Source organism: Eutrigla gurnardus, assembly GCF_963514095.1.
Source record: "Eutrigla gurnardus genome assembly, chromosome: 9".
NCBI classification, from domain to species: domain Eukaryota; kingdom Metazoa; phylum Chordata; class Actinopteri; order Perciformes; family Triglidae; genus Eutrigla; species Eutrigla gurnardus.
This window is the reverse complement of record NC_139923.1, coordinates 18,600,597-18,618,355: the sequence shown is the minus strand read 5'-3', so window position 1 is coordinate 18,618,355 and position 17,759 is coordinate 18,600,597. Positions and strand designations below refer to the sequence as shown.

Here is a 17,759-nt window from a genome sequence, read left to right as displayed (position 1 = left end):
TGGCAGTTTGTTAGTTAGTGAGGTATTTATTACACTGTTGTCTGTATGTGAGTGCGAGGGGACGCGAGATTACTTTTCACATTCATGTGAGCACCGCAGTGAGAACATGTTGTTTTTTTTTTTTAAAGATAAGAGTTGTGTTTCTATCTCTGCCACACGTTCTCTGCTGCTGCTCTAATTGTTGTCCTTAGGTGTCTCTCAGATGCAACTTTAAATGTGAAAGTACGTACTCTCGCAATTACTACCCTACCTACTCTTTCTCCTTGTCATTTGTCTTTTTCTCTTTCATTTTGTCAGCCTTTCATTTTGCTGTGCTTTTTCTTCTTTCTCCAGCTCCCCTCCCTCCCTCCTTCCCCTCTTTCTCTCTCTCTCACTCACTCACTCAGTCACTCACTCACTCTGTCTTTCTGTCTCTCTCCACCACCCCCCCTCGCAAACCCCCTCCCTCTCCTTTTCCTTTCTCTCTTCCCTCCTCTCACATGCTCACTCAATCTCTCCTTCCCCTTCCCTCCCCTCCCCTCTTTCTTTATCTTTCAGCCCCTCCATCTCATTTCTCTCTCTTGTCTCCCTCCCTCCACTCCTCCCCCGCCCACAGCTCTTTCTCCTTCTCTCCATACCTCCCTCCCTCTCTTTTCTCTCTCACACACACATGCTTTCAAATACACACCCAGTCTCTTTCCTTTTCTTTCTCACAAACACACAGTCTGTCTCTGTCTGACTACTTTAAAAGCAGTAATTATAAATGACGTGGTTATCAGGGCATCCAGGTCTACTCCCCTCTCCCACACACACACACACACACACACACACACACACACACACACACACACACACACACACACACACACACACACACACACACACACACACACACACACACACACACACACGCGCACACACACCTTTATTCCTGTGCTATCTCCTCTTCCTTTTCTCCATCCACTTTTCTTTTCCTCTCAGTATTGTGTCAAGAAAGGAAGCAGCTCTGGCTGGTGTGTGTGCACACAGTGAAGACTAGTGTGTAATCTGAAAAAGAAAGTCGGGGTCAGAAGGCTTTTTCTCTATACATTTTCCTACCACTCTGTTCCATGCTGAGAAACAACTCCAATACTTGCTTCTCCTTTACCACAGACAGCCAGTTTGGTCGTACCACAGTTTCTTCCTCATAGTTTCACTGTTCCGCTTTCACAGGCAGCCCAGTAAACATGTGCGTGTGGGTCTGAAACACTTCCCGAATCATACAATTACGTTAGCGAGTCTTATGCATCGGTCTGGAATACAGAATGAGCTCGGAGCTCAATCGAATGTCTGTTATGGATATGAGACTGCCTGCTGGCATATATCATCTTGTTAAGGAAGCCCGGTGTGGCAGGCATTATGAAGTCGGGCTATGGCGAGTGTAGAGCCGAGGCGCTCTGCTCCTCATGAATGGAACGGACAGCACCGGTGATGAGCCGACTTTGGTCAGCCAGGCTGCCCCGGGACCCCACAGGAAGTGCTGTGGACAGTCCACGGAAGTCTACTTCCTGGCTGGACCTGCATCCCTTGTTGTGTTCGTTATTATTCTAAAGCCTGTCAAGGAAGGAAACGGGGTGCTAACACAGATCTGCCTTATCTCCTCAATCGAATGTTCTGTGGATTCAGAGCAAAGAAACAAGGCGTAGTATGAACGCAGCCGTCACAGAGTAACCCTGAAACACATTGTATTAATAGGTCCTGATGTCTTGGGAGGGGAACATGGTGCAGCTTCTGATGTCAGCCTGTGAGTCTTAAAAACTAAATCCTAAGATAATTTCAATATTGTGGCAACACAAAATCTTTTGTTGATATTAATAGGATGGTTACCAATATCATGAGGCTACAATGGGGAAATTAGGTGAGGAAACATTTTGTGCAACAGAGTAATAAAAAAACACACACAGATGTGCTGTTTTCAAGTTCCTTTTTTTTTTACAAACTTGTATGTGTCTTCCAGGAGGAGGAGAGTAGCCGCTTGGTGCGGACATACCCCAAGATGACTGAGGGCCACGTGGATGTGGGCACACAGACGGAGCCCGTGGTGGTGCTATCTCTGGCTCAGGCCGCCGTTCTCGGCCTCATCTCCCAGAATGAAATCTTCGGGGCCACCATTGCTCCTAATGGCTTTTACACGGGGGAGACCAGAGAGTGTCCCCCTCCTCCACCTGATACAGTGGAGTACGAGTATGCGGATCAGCTAATAGGGGCCAACGGGGACTACCTGGCCGAGCCTGCCGGGGAGCCGGAGCCCCAGCCCCACTGCAGCGAGAGAAGACGGCCCGGACCCCGAGGGAGGACCAAGAGGCCCAGGAGTGAGGACACTCACCCACATAAAGTAGCGAGTCCGCAGGCTCAGGTCAAAGGTGAACGGCTCGAGTCTGATACTCCACCTTCTTGCATTCACATGAACAGCAGGCGAAGTCCTGGCAAAGCAGAAGGTCCGGTCACACAGCAATGTTCTCTGAAAGAGGAGCACGCCGGCGGAGACTGTCCCTCGTGTGTGAGGGAAACACCCCGGCCACAAACAGACAGGCGGCCCGAACAGGAAGAAGAAGAACACACTGGCAGAGAAAGAGAGAGGAAGGAAGAAGAGTTGGTGGTGGAGGAGGAAGAAGAAGAGGAAGCATTAAACCTCAAGACCAGTGGTGACACAGGCAGTCCTCTGGAGAGCCGCTATTACGAGTCCAATGAGGTGGCCTACGAGTCCGCTGACCTGCCGGGAGAGTACGAGGAGAACGGCCAGGCCATGCTGTGGTCAGACCCAGAGGGCCTCGCCAGGCGAATGCAGATCGACCGCCTGGACATCAACGTGCAGATCGATGAGTCTTACTGCGTAGATGTGGGGGAAGGCCTGAAGCGCTGGAAGTGCCGCATGTGCGAAAAGTCATACACCTCCAAATACAACCTCGTCACTCATATCCTGGGCCACAATGGAATTAAGCCCCACGAATGTCTACACTGTGGAAAGCTCTTCAAGCAGCCAAGCCACCTCCAGACTCACCTGCTCACCCACCAGGGAACCAGGCCTCACAAGTGCACCGTGTGCGAGAAGGCCTTCACGCAGACCAGCCACCTGAAGAGGCACATGCTGCAGCATTCGGACGTCAAGCCCTACAGCTGCCGCTTCTGCGGCCGCGGCTTCGCCTACCCCAGCGAGCTGAGGACCCACGAGAACAAGCACGAGAACGGCCAGTGCCACGTCTGCACCCAGTGCGGCCTGGAGTTCCCGACCTACGCGCACCTGAAGCGCCACCTGGCCAGCCACCAGGGCCCGACCACGTACCAGTGCACCGAGTGCCACAAGTCCTTCGCTTACCGCAGCCAGCTGCAGAACCACTTGATGAAGCATCAGAACGTGCGACCCTACGTTTGCCCCGAGTGCGGCATGGAGTTCGTCCAGATCCACCATCTCCGGCAACACGCCCTCACTCACAAGGTACAGGCAGCGCACACCCTCACACGTAAGGTAGTGCAACCCATATGATGCGTCTTTGTCTGCTAGTTGTGTTCAAAACAAAATCCGGCTGGCTTCATGTAAGCGGACTAAACCTGTATTTAAAATGTCATTATTAGGATAGGAACATATACGGGATTAGGGAAGACGGGAAGGTTTTTAGCTTCACGAATCCTCTGTATGAATCCCTACTGGAAAATGGGAGGGTTTTTTTGCACACTTGTACCAGAGCCTTCCCTTCAAAACCAGTTGCTTTGTAAACATAGCCTTCAAAGTCCTCTTTTTTTGGGTTTGGCTCAATCCCCCACTTGCATGTGTTTTGTGTTGTCATTCACAGAGCTACTGCCTTTTGTGTCCAATGAATCACCCTGGTCTTTCTCTCCCTTTCATTATATGATCTGTTTTATTCTATAGCGAAAGGAAAACATTAATTTCAATGGTATTTGCTTTAGTTCAATATTAATATAAAAAGTTAAATAAATGTTGAAAACTTACCATTGTTTTCCACTCTTTCAACACTTGGGGGCGGGCTAATGTAATCTACATGTGTTGGATCTAAAACCAGATTGCAAATCCTCTTTGTGTGTATTTCTCCCCGTGACTCATTATTTATTTATTTCTAAACCGTATATTTAGCCAAATGAATTAAAAGGCCCTTGTTTTGTTTTGTTTTGTTTCTGCAGGGTATGAAAGAATTCAAGTGTGACGTCTGTGCCAGGGAGTTCACCCTGTCTGCCAATCTGAAGAGACACATGTTGATACATGCCAGTGTGAGGCCGTTCCAGTGCCACGTCTGCTTCAAGACCTTTGTCCAGAAGCAGACCCTTAAAACGCACATGATTGTCCACCTGCCGGTCAAGCCTTTCAAATGCAAGGTGGGTGAAACGAGTGGAGTTTTTTCTTCAAGGGGGAAAAAAAAAACTAGGTCCCGCTGTGATGGAGTACTGACTATTGCTCTCTTGTCTCTCAGGTGTGCGGAAAGTCTTTCAACAGAATGTACAACCTCCTCGGCCACATGCACCTCCACGCCGGCAGCAAGCCCTTCAAGTGCCCTTACTGCACCAGCAAGTTCAACCTGAAGGGAAACCTAAGCCGACACATGAAGGTCAAACACGGGATCATGGACACCTCAATAGATGGACATGGTGAATATCTCCATTAAATACAGTCTCTGCTTTGAAATGGATGCAACTCCTTGATGACACTTGAATCTGTCGAAGTGCGCGTGACGAATTTCCTCATGGGACTCCGGGCTTCATGTTGCATTATTGTCACCCTCTTTGCCTCTAATGCACTTTGACTCGGCATGTACTGTAGTCGAGTGGCCGAGTGTTTTGATGCGTCTCCGTCCGTCCCTCCCCGTGTGTTTAGTAAATATAGCAATGCTTGGATTAGACATGGCTGTCTATCAGTAGGGGCTGATAACTGAGGCAGAGGAGGACGGGCAATCTACTGGCTGTCCTCAGTGAAGCTATGTCACTTGAGGAAGAGCTCTGTATGCGTTGCTGACAAAGTGGGATCACATTTGTGTATGTGCTTCCGTTTACCAGAACCCCCACCAGACCCAGAAGGCCAGGAGGACTACGAAGAGGAGAGCTTTGAATTCAGCGAGCGAGAAAACCGAGCTAACAACAACAACACACCGGACATTGCTAAACTATCTCAAATGGAGTATTACAGCACCTATGGGAAAGGCACAGGTCGCTTCAGCAATGCATGAATGATTGAAATGACCCCCAAATTGAATATAAGTGTAAACTAATGAAAACAGGATTGTTTTTTCATGTTTTCTGTTTTTTTTTGTTTGCTTTTAAAAGCATCGTGCTTGGGTTGTACTTCAGGAGCATGAAGAAACCAAGCAAACTGCACATTCATATGCACTGGAATCACTCGTACTGATACAGAAATTTAAAAATGTATACTTTTTACCTTATTACATATTTTTCATCTCTAAAAACACAGCAAATCTACTGAATATATATATATTATATTTGAGAAAGGTGGACTGTCTAAAACAGGAGAATTTAGGTTAAAATAAAAATGTATATATAAAATACATAGATGTTATTCATTTGCTTTAAAACAGGATATCATCTGAGCCGGATTTTAAAAAGCCCGTTTCTAGCTACAAGCGTAAAAAAAAAAAAGGAAGAAAAAAATAATGTGATACTGCACTTACTCATTCAGACAATCCCAGTCTCTCTCAGTCTACTGGGGTAAACTAATGTGAAGGGTTAAAGAAGGGAACGGTTCATTTCACTTGCCAAAGCTTATCACGTTGCAGAGGTTAATGATTCACTTTGACCTATGCTGTGATAAATGACTTCTGAGGTCTGCTAAATAAGTTAAATTCCATTGGATTTGCCAGCTGTGTTTGATTGTATATTACTGTACAGAATGTATCGGTCCTCTTGTATGGTGGCTGGTACTGAGAACCACTGTATCTACTTTTTAGGTTTTGCATTAACAAGCATCACGCTGTATTGATCTCTAGTCTATGAATGTAATTGTTTCTGTGGAATGTTTAAGACGCTAATCAAAATACCCTTTTTAAATGGTAGGACCCCTTTACCAAAGAATTGGATCAAATCTCGCAGCTACAGGGACAGCGCGTCTCTTTTCCATGCTGTTGTGTTGAGCTGGGACATTGGATTTCTTGGGGTCCAATCGCAGACCTCATGAAATTACATTCAGGTTCCCCTTCCACCCATCTGTAGATCTCCTCAAAAGATTGCCACAGAGAACAGACTGTGGTACAGCTTCTCTTTCAACACCCCCCCCCCCCCCAAGCCTTCACAAGACTGCAGCATTTTTCAATCGCAATGCAAACCCTGCATTGATATTGCAGTTGTTTTTTTTTAAATAGATGAATCTCAACAAGGAGGTGTCCCAAAAAACTCAAGACAAAAATATTAAGTGCCCCAGTGTGTCTGCAAGAGCATGCCATCCATCATGCTGTACACTGGTCTCAAGTGATGAACGACAACCTCCCAACATGTGACAGGGCCACGGACCTTGTGGAAAATGATTTGGGAAATGCTCAATATATTCAGTTTCCCAGTGCTTAGCTTCTCAAAGTCGTAACCTGCAAAACTAGGTATCCATTTGCCATGTTGATATAGCGCATCAAAAGTAAAAATGCTCAATTTTGTGAGTTTTTTTTGCCCGCTTCTGTGTTCATTCCATCACTGTTTTAGTGATGATACAAAAAGAGGAAGATGTTCAGCTTAAATAACTTTCTGTATTAGACATTAGTGTGGAGATAATGTGGATAGAAATGTACGTACAATGTTGTGTACCAGACTGTAAAATAATACATTTATTTACCTTTAAAAATGACTGACCTTTGTTTGCTTTGAAACGACAACAAAAAAATATACTATACACTATAATAGTGGGTCAAACACGGGATTTATTGGCAATATGTTTGACAGAGGCTTCAGTCCTGCCCAAGGCTTGACAACAGTATTGAATACAGTACTTCACATTACAAAAATAAAACCTTGCCAATAGTGGGACAGATAGTCAGGGGGCATCAAGTGGAAGCACAATTTGCAACCATTTAATATTAATCTAAATGACCACTACAATATAATCCTAATACAGTACGTTCTCCTTCAGACGAAATGCAAGTGATTTATTGACCTTTTAAGTTAAAAATGAGGTACAAAAACAGTTTGACATTGCCATCTCCAGGCCGACTATATTCCTTCAAGTCTTTTACTTGCCGAGGGCTTTATCCAGGTTGGTCTTGATGGCGTCGAGGAAGTCTGTGGTATTGACGTAGTGTTCGTCCAGCTTGACACTGAAAAGGCAAAACAAGGCAGAACAGAAAATTCAGTACCATATTTAAGGGGGAAAAGTCAATACTAAAGCAATACAGTTAGTAACCCATATTTATTATTATTAGGGTTGTTACTTAGTAACATCATTATCAATACTTAAATATTCAAATGAGCACATACATTTACTTTTTTTTTTTTCATTTCCCAACTTGAGAATACTTAAAAAATCTCCTGGATCCACATTTTGATCGGAGACTATTTTTTTTCTCTTAACGGCATTGAGATTGTTAACGTTTTTAAGATATCCTGCTAACAAACAAACAAACCAAAAACAAAAACACCCTTTTGAGAAATAAAAAAATTATTTGTCTACAGAAGACCACATATGAGGAAATGTTTGAGTATCACATGCTGGCAGGTCAGAATCAGGGCAAATGACACCTTGTCTTAAGTCCATTTTCAGACTGATGGTTGTAATCAAAAGGGAATATTTCAATTCAGTTAAGGCTCCAAACATTCATTTTTGGATGACATTATAGATTTAATGTTCCAAAACATGAAGATCGGATTGACTAAATGGATACGAACTTCAAATTAGGGCTGCAACTAATGAGGTTTGTATGATTGATTAATCAGCACATTATTTTCTGAAAACTGTTTGGTGGATAAAATCAGAAAATAGTGAAAAATGGCCATTGCAATTTTCCACAGTTCAAAGTGAAATCTGCAGATAGCTTGTCTGACTCAAATTCAATTAAAATCATATAGAAAAGCAAGAAAAAAAAAGCAACCGAAAAGCTGTAACACTGTATTGTTTTGTATTTTACTTTATAAATATTTGAATTACCAATGAGACCTTTCAAACGATGTATGTTATAATAAGAGTGCCATCATGGCGTGCAGCTGTGTGTGGACAAAGATCCCTCTTACAACACTTTGCTGGATCATCGATCCATGTACTTGTACTAAGCATATCTAATCACTATCTTCCTAAGTAATATTTTTTACGATGCTGTTGTTGATTTAGCCCTGACCGGTCTCAGTAACATAAGGATTGACACACAAGATGAACTTACTTGGGCAGGCCGTGGATGCAGCCGGCGAGGTCCTTGGTCATAATACCACTCTCAACAGTCTCGACACACACCCTTTCCAGGGTCTGGGAGAACCTGAAGAGAAACAAAGTTATTTAGAACAGGTAAATTGCATCCCAGGGTCAAAATTACTCCTAAAAAAATTAACAAAATAAAAAAACATCTCATACTTGATAAGGTCGGGGTTGCCATCAAGTTTGCCACGATGCTCCAGGCCTCTGGTCCAGGCAAAAATGCTGGCAATGGGGTTGGTGCTGGTCGGCCTTCCCTGAAAGTAGAGTTGAGGATAATATTAGAGTTTGCAACTACTTCACAAGTTTTTACTTCAATGAATGTAAAGCATAATTTATTTACTCGTTTTGGGCATCTAAGGGCATACTCATTCTTATGTTTCGCCACATGATGGCAGTACAACCCCATATATTACACAGCCTGTTTGAAAGGCCATAATTTGGCTTCACACATTCTCTTTTTCAATTCCCAATTTGAGTTTGTTTTGAATGTTTTCCAATAGAGAGCCATATGATTGATAAAGTTGGCTACCAACCTTCTGGTGCTCGCGATAGTGCCTGGTCACAGTGCCGTGGGCAGCCTCAGCCTCGATAGTTTTGCCGTCGGGGCACACAAGAACTGATGTCATCAATCCCAGAGAGCCGAAACCTAAAAATGGGAAATACAAAACGCACAATTCCTTCATTATCGCAACCTACATCTGCTTAAAAAAAAAAAACAGGCTGTCATCCATGTTTTGGAACAACACATTTTCCCAAGAAGCATTAGTCATGTTTTTTTTTTTCAAATATCTCACCCTGTGCAAGGATATCAGACTGAACATCTCCGTCGTAGTTCTTGCAAGCCCACACAAAGGCTCCGGAAGACTTCAGCACTTGTGCAACCATATCATCAATAAGTCTGTGCTCATACCAGATCTTCAGTTTGTCAAACTCGGGCTTGTAGTTCCTGTAGGAAGCATAAACAACATATTCAACTAAAGCTACTTCTTGAACTTTTACCTTGGTCTACAACAAGGGGAAAGAGGTTTAATTTTTCAACAATATTGCACAAAATCCTAAATATTCAAATAATTTCTCTATAATAATAAATAACATACATTTATTTTCTATTTTAGCAATGACAAAGCAAGCAAAATGTTACTTTAACAAAAATGTGCATGTGCTTATTTGTGCATAAAAAAACAAAAGACATAAGACACTCACTTTTGGAAGATATCCTCAAAGATGTCCTTAAATCTCCCATCATAGGCTTTGAGAATGGTGTTCTTTGTGCTCATGTACAGGGGCCACTTCTTGCCAATGGCATACTGGAAGCAGCTGTGAGCAAAGCCTGTGATAGACTGTTGAGGGGAAAAATACAAACAGCTCACGACTGCTGTAGCACTTTATCAGTAGTACAGGGGTTAACAACCTTCCCCTTGACGAGTTGAAAGTCATCTACTATGACCTCTGATGTTGTTTAATCAAACAGACCTGTGCTGATGAAGGCAAACAAAACAGTAGCCAAGCAAGTTTAAATGAGGTTCGTTTACTGTAACTACTGCTTTGCAAACAGCATTCAGCACGAACAAGTAATAGAATTCAAGGTAAGGAAAAGGTATTAGTATTAAAAATTCATATGCCTAATGGGTAGTTTGGATCTATAATTTTAAAGCAACAATTAGAAAGAAACACATTTTCTTTCGCTTTCACCTACATTATGTCATTATTAATTTCATATTTATAGCAAACATTTCAATCTGACAAGCATCTTGCTCAGGTATGCATGGCCATTTATGATCTTTTATCCAGAGACTTATGACTTCTGTAAAGCACAAAAGGAAAATCTGAGGTTGAAATGAGCAAAACGTAAACCTCCACAAACATGGCTGGAATTGATTCTGCTGCTGCTATTGTTGTAAGAATTGTTGTATGTATCGTCTTTTATCAACGTGTCTGCTTTTAACCAACTGTCTGACTCTTTTTGTTATTTCCTATTTCATATTTCATGGGAGCCGAAGACAAATTTCCACTCCAGTGGACTGTAAAAAAAATGTTTTCTATTCCAAGTCATTTCTTATCAGACAAATTCAGTTTAAAAATATGACAAAAAAACAACAACAATTAATTGATTCCACTACTAAGTATTTTCTGTGTAGCTCACGTAAACTGGAAGCAACTGGATAACAAGTGCATCCAGAAACTGCTTCTAGCTTGGGACGTAGAGGTGATTTCATATCAATGCGCTTATTTGAAATGGGTTTTATTTTAGATTAAAAAAAACAACACATTTTCACAAGGGTGAATGACCTAAACCTAGATACTTAACAGTCTCATATAATGTGTTTCACACGTTTCAACATGAATGGCAGTGAACGGTGTTTTAAAAAAAGGTAGACTGAGATCTACTAAAGTATAAACCACCTTAACCTTTAATCAGAGGCACACACACTCACCTCGTCTGTGTTGTACATGCCCATTCCACAGCCACCGGCAGGAAAGTCATAGACCTCCCACTCCTTGCCTGCGCTACCATCAGCAGGTGAGAAGATCATCTTGAATTTGCCAGGCTTGTCCACAACAAAGTCTGTTGCTCTGTACTGTAGAACAAACAGTACATGTCATTAACTTTTATATATTGTTACATTGGGATCAAGGGGCAAAATAAATAAACTGTAAATTGAATTGCTACAGTCGTGTCAGCATTTAGAGGAGACTCACCTGATCGCCAAAGGCGTGTCTGCCGATGGTGATGGCCTGCGTCCAGCCTGGAACCAGCCTGGGAATGTTCTTGCAGATGATTGGCTCACGGAAGACGGTGCCACCCAGGATGTTCCTGATGGTACCGTTGGGGCTCTTCCACATCTTCTTCAGGCTGAACTCTAAAGAAAGAAAAACAGAAATCAGTGTTAGAACAGGATGCATTGTTCTGAAGCCGACAATATTAATATTTGAGTTTGTTTTTCTAACGAATTGGGCAGGTCATTTCCCAGTTAAACAAAATTGTTGGAAAAACGAGAATTGTGATATTGGTTCTCTTTGACATTTCTTTACTTTAATTTCTGGTTGTTTATTGGCTGACATATGCTAGCTGGACCAGTCACATGTTCAGCCTCAATAAATGAGGAAGTGGATTTCCCTAAAATATCTTTGCATTTATGAATGAAGTATCGGGCTTCGGTCCTTCCGATTTCCTAAATCACCACCAATCTAAAAGGCAAATAGGTGTAATTGTTTCCGGCTGATAGAAGAGAAGAAGATTTGAATTTTCTTGACATTTGATATTGATTACACATATAACCTGCTAAGCCTTTTCCAATCAATCAGGATTCTTCCTACTTTCCAAATACTTTTGCAAGTATGTACATTGTATTAATATCGTGCGTTTTCGCTGCCGTGAACATTTTCCTCCATAATGGACTATTCAACTTCCATCTTTGGATCTTAAAATGTATTGTACATAATGCTAGCACCTACTAAAAGATAAATATATTTGGTGTTTTCATCCACATTGCCTTCAAAATACTTTGACTTTGAGTGAATATTATTCTTATAATAAATAATTATAACATGTTTATACAGCACTTAAAAATAAAAATCTGAGATTACAAAGGCAAACACAATTCAGGAGGTGATGGGTAGTAATAAGTAATATCAAATACTATCAATGGTAAATACCTTCCACTCTCTCCTCATCAGGTGTGATGGTGGCACATTTAACTGCCACGTGGTACTTCTTAGTGGCGATGGCAGAGTCGATGGTGACCTGGTCATCAGTCTGGTCACGATATGGCAGACCCAGGTCATAATACTTCAGCTCAACATCAACATTGTTCAGAATGAGCTAGAAGACACAACAAAAACAGAGATCAGCATCCAATATTTACAACCATCTACACCGTTCTTCTGTCCAGAATCTTTATTTTGTCCAGTTTTCTAAATCACATCACGGTAAACAGAAGGAGTGGCTCTGAATACATAAAAATCCCCAAATGTATGGAAAATGTATTGTAAAAAGGTGTGTGTCAGATATAAGATATCATTTATGAATTACACGTCCACTGATGGAACATGCTTCTTCACGTTTCCATCCTGAGCCAACGCACCATCTGCTCTCTTCAGAAGTCGGTGACTGAATGAAACCCCCCCATCCATGCAACAGTCTGCCGTGTAAAAATAGTTGAGTGAGACAGTGTGGGCAGGTCGTCCTCCGAGACTCACACCAGTGTCTGTGTGTTTACCCCTCCACCCCCGGATGCCACTTTGTCACCTTCTCTTTGATGAACTCCCAGATGATCCTGGTCATCTCATCTCCGTCCATCTCCACCACCGGCTGGGACACTTTGATGCGTTTGTCGGCATCTGTCAATCACACAGAGAAGATTTTAAATGAATCTGGCTTGCCATTCACAACAAAATGCTTATTAAGGGTCAAAGACTGATGAGTAAGCCTTCATTGTTTACATTCATGTTTTTGAGCATTTTGCTTGAACATTCCTTTCTCTAATCTGTAGTTGCAACCCTCCAATAAAATCCACGTCTACAGTTTAATCATTGATAAAAAGATGCAACTCTTAATTTCTAGTTTTAGAGACAATAACAAAGAAATAAACACTTTGTTTCTCCTGAATGTAATTTTCTCAACTTATTATAAAATTATACATTTTCAAACACTAATAACCCAAAGTGTGCTTTTATTTTCACGCCAGCAATGACTTTAGAGAGAGAGCTCCCTTAACTTTTGTTTTCCAGTTAGTCGGATCGACATGGATTAGTATCTCTAATCATATCTGCTCTCATTGAGCTCAGTGTGTGAGACTCCTGCCAGCAGGACCATTCGAGTGAATAGAAAAGTACAGGGGGAGGTGCAGAGGATCAAGTGTCTCTCAGATTTCCCAGCCAAGTTAATGCTCCCCCACTGCTACTCAAAGCCTTCCCAGAATAATGCTAGTAAACATGAAAACCCAGTGGACTAGTTACACAACTAACATGTTCCTATATTAAATTAATTTAATAAGATCTCAAACATCCACTTGGCTTTGTGGAGATATCTGACCTAGTTGGGATTCTGAAGTCCCTGTAACACCTGTCAAAACAGCCTCTGTTCTGTTCCCATGCTCCAAACCTGACACATGAGACCTGCCAACTCCAGGCACATGGTGACCACGAAGCACTGAAAATAACCTCATTGAAAAGACAGTTGTAACCTCTGTGTTACAGTCAAGTTAACCAAAAGCATCAAGCAAACAACAAAAGTATTCACTCAGTTTTACTGGTTCTAGTGAATTTTTGGGTCCCTTTGGAAAATAACATGACAGCCAACATTTTGTTATAATTGAATAATAGTGCAAAAATACCAAATATGCCAAAGTTATACATTATCAATAGTAAGGATGTGTTTATTTTCTTTGTGGCATCTGATAACTAAATATTTTGGAAGTTTGGTACAGTTGGCTTACAATATATTTTAACTTTGGCCTTTAGAAAATGTTGATGGGCATTTCACATCATTTTATTTATCCAGCGATGATCGAGAAGGTGATCGGAAGATTGATCAAGAGTAAAAATGATCATAATATAGGCGGTCATTCTACATCTGCCACTGAATCAGCACAGCTGCAGTGCATTGTGGTTGAATCATTAAGAGCTACTGGCATCATTTCTGGCTCATCTAGGCTAAATCTGCTATAACAGGGCTCACAGTGCAGGGGGAGGGGAGTGCAGGAGGGAGGTTACGTAACTTCTGAATGCATCACAAACTGGACGCTGAAGGGTGGGCTGCACTAAAGTCATGTGGGCCTTCCTGCCACATAATTCGCACATGCACCAGAGATAAGCCTGCAAGATTTTTTTTTCTCTCTCAAATCGGTAGCTTTGGCTTTAGACAGAGCCAGTCGCTAGCAGAAATATGCACCGGTATCAGGATATGAGACAAGATATGGTCTTAGATTTTGTTATTGAAAAAAATGGGACAAGTTTAGACTTTTCCTGATTTAAAGCCAATACTACAGTAAAGGGGTGTCATTTTCTGAATTCCCCAGACTGGTCTAGCTGTTCTATTACTTGCCTTTACAACCCATAGTCATTATATCCACATAACTGATCGTTATTCATCAAAAAATATCACTGTGTGAATATTTTGTGAAAGCACCAATGGTCATTCTGACAATATGGTCACGATATCAATAGAGGTATTTGATCAAATTTAACACAAAATAATCAACAGAAGAGCAAACTCAGAATTAAGCACCAACAATAAAACAATAAATGTTAATTTTAGTATTAAATTCACATTAATATACTTCTCCAAAGCCTCAGTATTTAATGTTGTTTTTACTCAAACTGCTGTGAAATTCAATTTAAAACCAGAACACGGCCCCATTTGATAAAAGCAAGTAAATAAGACTAACAATCTGATAATAAGTAATGACATTACTTGTGCAATTTACATTAGAGGCAAGCAGCCAAAGGCGGTCTAAATCAAAGTGTGCTTTGACAAGATGACTGCAATAACCTGTGTCTATGTGGCCTCTCTGGTTAACTTTCAACGGAGGGAGCTGAGCATTAAACCCCTTCAGTTTTAATCCTATACCAAGAAAAGGTCTTCAGCGAGTAAACAAAATGAGTAAAACTAAGCTGCAGGTAAGAAGTGAGTGAGAAGGTCAGTTAATGTACTGTTAAACCATACTGACAAAAGAGTAGGCTGAAATGCAAGTTTTCCAAAAGTTGACAAATTAAAAGTTAATACTGTCTCTTGATAAAAAATCCACAGCCAAGAAGAAACAGCATGTTTGTTTTTGAGCAAAAGACAAAGCAAAGACGATGCAAACTGCACCAATTTACACCCCTGATAACCGAATTAAACACTGAAACAAAAAGCACTAATCTTGCACCTTATTCGGGTATCTCAAGGAGTTAAAGAGTAGTGCACCCTTTTATCTACCCGAGACATTCTTGGTGGTGTAAACAGGACTGCCATAGCTCACCCTGACAGCTTGGTTCACTACAAAGCTCATGTGACTCATGTGTGATTCAATCACAGTCCAGTGGCCTTCACCTGACACTGCTTTGTAAACACCTAATGGTGCTAGTTCGGGTTGGATGGGAAACATGCATCTACAAGCATAATGACTTTAGTTACAAAATCCCTGCAGGCTGAGAATGTGGGATGTCTGCAGATCCCACGTGATTGACCGGTTGCAATTCAGGCAAAACTGCTTTTAATTGCTCTTCTGGCACTTAAATGAATTAAAATAGAAAGTCAACTTTTAAAGTGAAAGTAACCATATGCACGGGCAAACTGAAAAGGGTTAGATGTGGCAGGATGTGCAGCCCTGGGGAACTGAATACAACCCAGATGGAAAACAGTATGTAGGACACCGGCAGCCATTACTCACTACAGCGGAGTCTCGTATACGTAGCTGACCTTGGAAAAAAGTTTTCCTCAAGTCAGTGTCCTACTAATGACACACCAGATGAGCAACACGTCAGTTTCGATTTGGATGGCTGGTTTTGGTCGTAAATTACTCTATTTTTGGCCCCGGCGACGAGCAATAAAATGTCCGCTCAGACAGCTAAAAACGGAACACTTGTTTTAATTCATTTGCTTCCAATTTTTGCAGCGCGTTTCCGTGTCACACTGCGAGCTGGGTGTAGGTTAACCGCTTGATTAAACTTGCCCGCTTAACATTTTGTTTTGTTAGTGGTAGTATTTTTGACCGTTTAAGTGACAAGTATGCATTCAGCGCCATCATCGAGGGTTCCTTTAAACTTTGAATGGGGGGGGGGGGGAGACAAAGACGGATACCCCCCCGCTTTCTCGGCCCTCTCTCGACGTTTACAGTCTCCGTATTATTAGAAACAACCGGCAGTCAACCCCTGACAAAACAACCGGTAATACGCTGGAAACCGTTACGAGCATCGTTGCTCCGAGACAAAAACCATTAGCGCTTTTATCAGCACAGGCAAGTTTGGCTAGCTGCGTAGCTCGTTCGCCGCCCGGCTTCTATGGTTGAACTAACGGCAGGCTGGCTGTCGCCGACGTTACCTCAGCTAACCTTTGGATGTACCATCACAGCAAGCACAACGCCACGGTTAGCCGCTGAAACGAAAGATGCTGAGCATGACCCGGGGTTATCTTTCACTTACAGTTCCTTTGTTGCGAGGTCTGGCAATGGGCAGCCGGCGCGAGCACCGCGGGGTTTCGGGAAAAAGCAACTGCTGTCCTCGAAAGAGCGCTGACGACTTTCAGATATCCGGCCATGTCTCCCTGAGTCGATGCGCTGTGAGGTTGACACTCGACGGAACTCGGGCAGAGAAAGGGCAAAGAGGTTCGAGTCCGTCCGAAATATAGTGAGCTGCAGCGGAGAGATTCAGCGCCGCCCTCCTTCAGGTCACTGGCGGGACACGCTGGTTGCTACGTCAGTCGCACAAACAGACACAGAGGAGGGACGATCAGCGGTGAAACGGAGCCGCTTTCTCCTCCGTCTGGACTTTAGTGCAGACTGGGGAAGGTGAACTCCGAGCTTCTCATGACCCCTAAAAGTCCCCATCGGCCACCATTGCATAACTAGTCTGTCTTTCCATTAACAACACACTGTAGACAACATGGCCGTATAGATGATTCTCTCAATACATTTAAAGACATGCTTACTGTTCTACACTAAACACTGAGCCCTCCAGTCATATGTAAATAAGTGCAGTCCTCCTTTAAGGGGGAGCCATAAAAAAACCTATAAATCTTGCAAAGACATGTCCCATGGGACTTATTGCACTGAACTGTGTCTATAGGTCAATATAAGCGATTATATTGCAGACACAGTGTATGGAGGGTCAGTGCAAACCAATAATAACTGGTAGAAAGTAGCCATACAGACATGAGTGAGTAGAATAAATAACAATTAAAGAACAAAACAATTTAGTGTTTCCTGAAATAATTCTTGCCGTTGTTTCATTATTTGCCTCAAGAGAGCTTTACTCTTGATGTCATTTTGCACGATATGAATACCTCATACTTGTTAGAATAACATTATTTGATAGGAGAAATGCACAAACATATGATGCAGCAAAGACAAATGCATTAATACAGCAATACAAATGATAATAGCAAGCACATGCTTTTGTAAAATGGAAAAAAAAAATCACACTAGGCCTACTAAACTGACCAAATATATAGGCTACATTTGATGAAGTGGACAATATGCAGTAGCTGTTTACCTTTAAAACAAGCTGAACTGAAAATAGTTCAGAGATGTACAACAATTGAATGTGTTCTCTGAATCAGAAACGGCAAAGCTAAGCTATCTGCCCAGAGTACTGTTTTTTTTGTAAAACAAAAAAAGGACAACCTCACAGGGTATGATTTTTATTAAAGCCTTGATACTTCTTAAGTTGGCGCAGGAGTTAACAAACATTA

The 17,759-nt window shown here is 42.1% G+C and overlaps 2 protein-coding genes across 2 annotated transcripts in view; one reads left to right on the top strand and one right to left on the bottom strand.

Moving 5' to 3' along the window:
• Positions 1 to 6,783, top strand: part of znf710a (zinc finger protein 710a) — a 7,945-nt gene extending 1,162 nt beyond the window's left edge. Inside the window, exons 2-5 of the mRNA XM_084017423.1 lie at positions 1,976 to 3,454; positions 4,156 to 4,347; positions 4,443 to 4,617; positions 5,023 to 6,783. Of these exons, the coding sequence (XP_083873549.1) occupies positions 2,015 to 3,454; positions 4,156 to 4,347; positions 4,443 to 4,617; positions 5,023 to 5,192 (1,977 nt within the window). The 5' untranslated portion in view covers positions 1,976 to 2,014 and the 3' untranslated portion in view covers positions 5,193 to 6,783. The remainder of the gene's footprint in view (positions 1 to 1,975; positions 3,455 to 4,155; positions 4,348 to 4,442; positions 4,618 to 5,022) is intronic.
• An 83-nt stretch (positions 6,784 to 6,866) lies between these two features.
• On the bottom strand, positions 6,867 to 16,685 carry idh2 (isocitrate dehydrogenase (NADP(+)) 2). Its single transcript, XM_084017427.1, has 11 exons — positions 16,493 to 16,685; positions 12,615 to 12,706; positions 12,023 to 12,188; positions 11,066 to 11,226; positions 10,801 to 10,944; positions 9,569 to 9,705; positions 9,160 to 9,311; positions 8,899 to 9,011; positions 8,522 to 8,619; positions 8,334 to 8,426; positions 6,867 to 7,277 (listed from the first exon to the last, which is right to left on the bottom strand). Exons 1-11 carry the CDS (start codon positions 16,605 to 16,607, stop codon positions 7,193 to 7,195), a joined length of 1,356 nt encoding a protein of 451 aa, XP_083873553.1. The 5' UTR covers positions 16,608 to 16,685; the 3' UTR covers positions 6,867 to 7,192.
• Positions 16,686 to 17,759: the final 1,074 nt, after the last annotated feature.

What these genes read in the sequence shown, in the direction of transcription:
- idh2 (XM_084017427.1), bottom strand. Translation starts at nt 16,607, where the DNA reads ATGGCCGGATATCTGAAAGTCGTCAGCGCTCTTTCGAGGACAGCAGTT. An exon ending in GCATGTACAACACAGACGAG is followed by an intron (nt 9,706 to 10,800) that starts GTGAGTGTGTGT and finishes TCCCCTCAACAG; the next exon opens with TCTATCACAGGCTTTGCTCA. An exon ending in GGCAACCCCGACCTTATCAA is followed by an intron (nt 8,427 to 8,521) that starts GTATGAGATGTT and finishes GTTTCTCTTCAG; the next exon opens with GTTCTCCCAGACCCTGGAAA.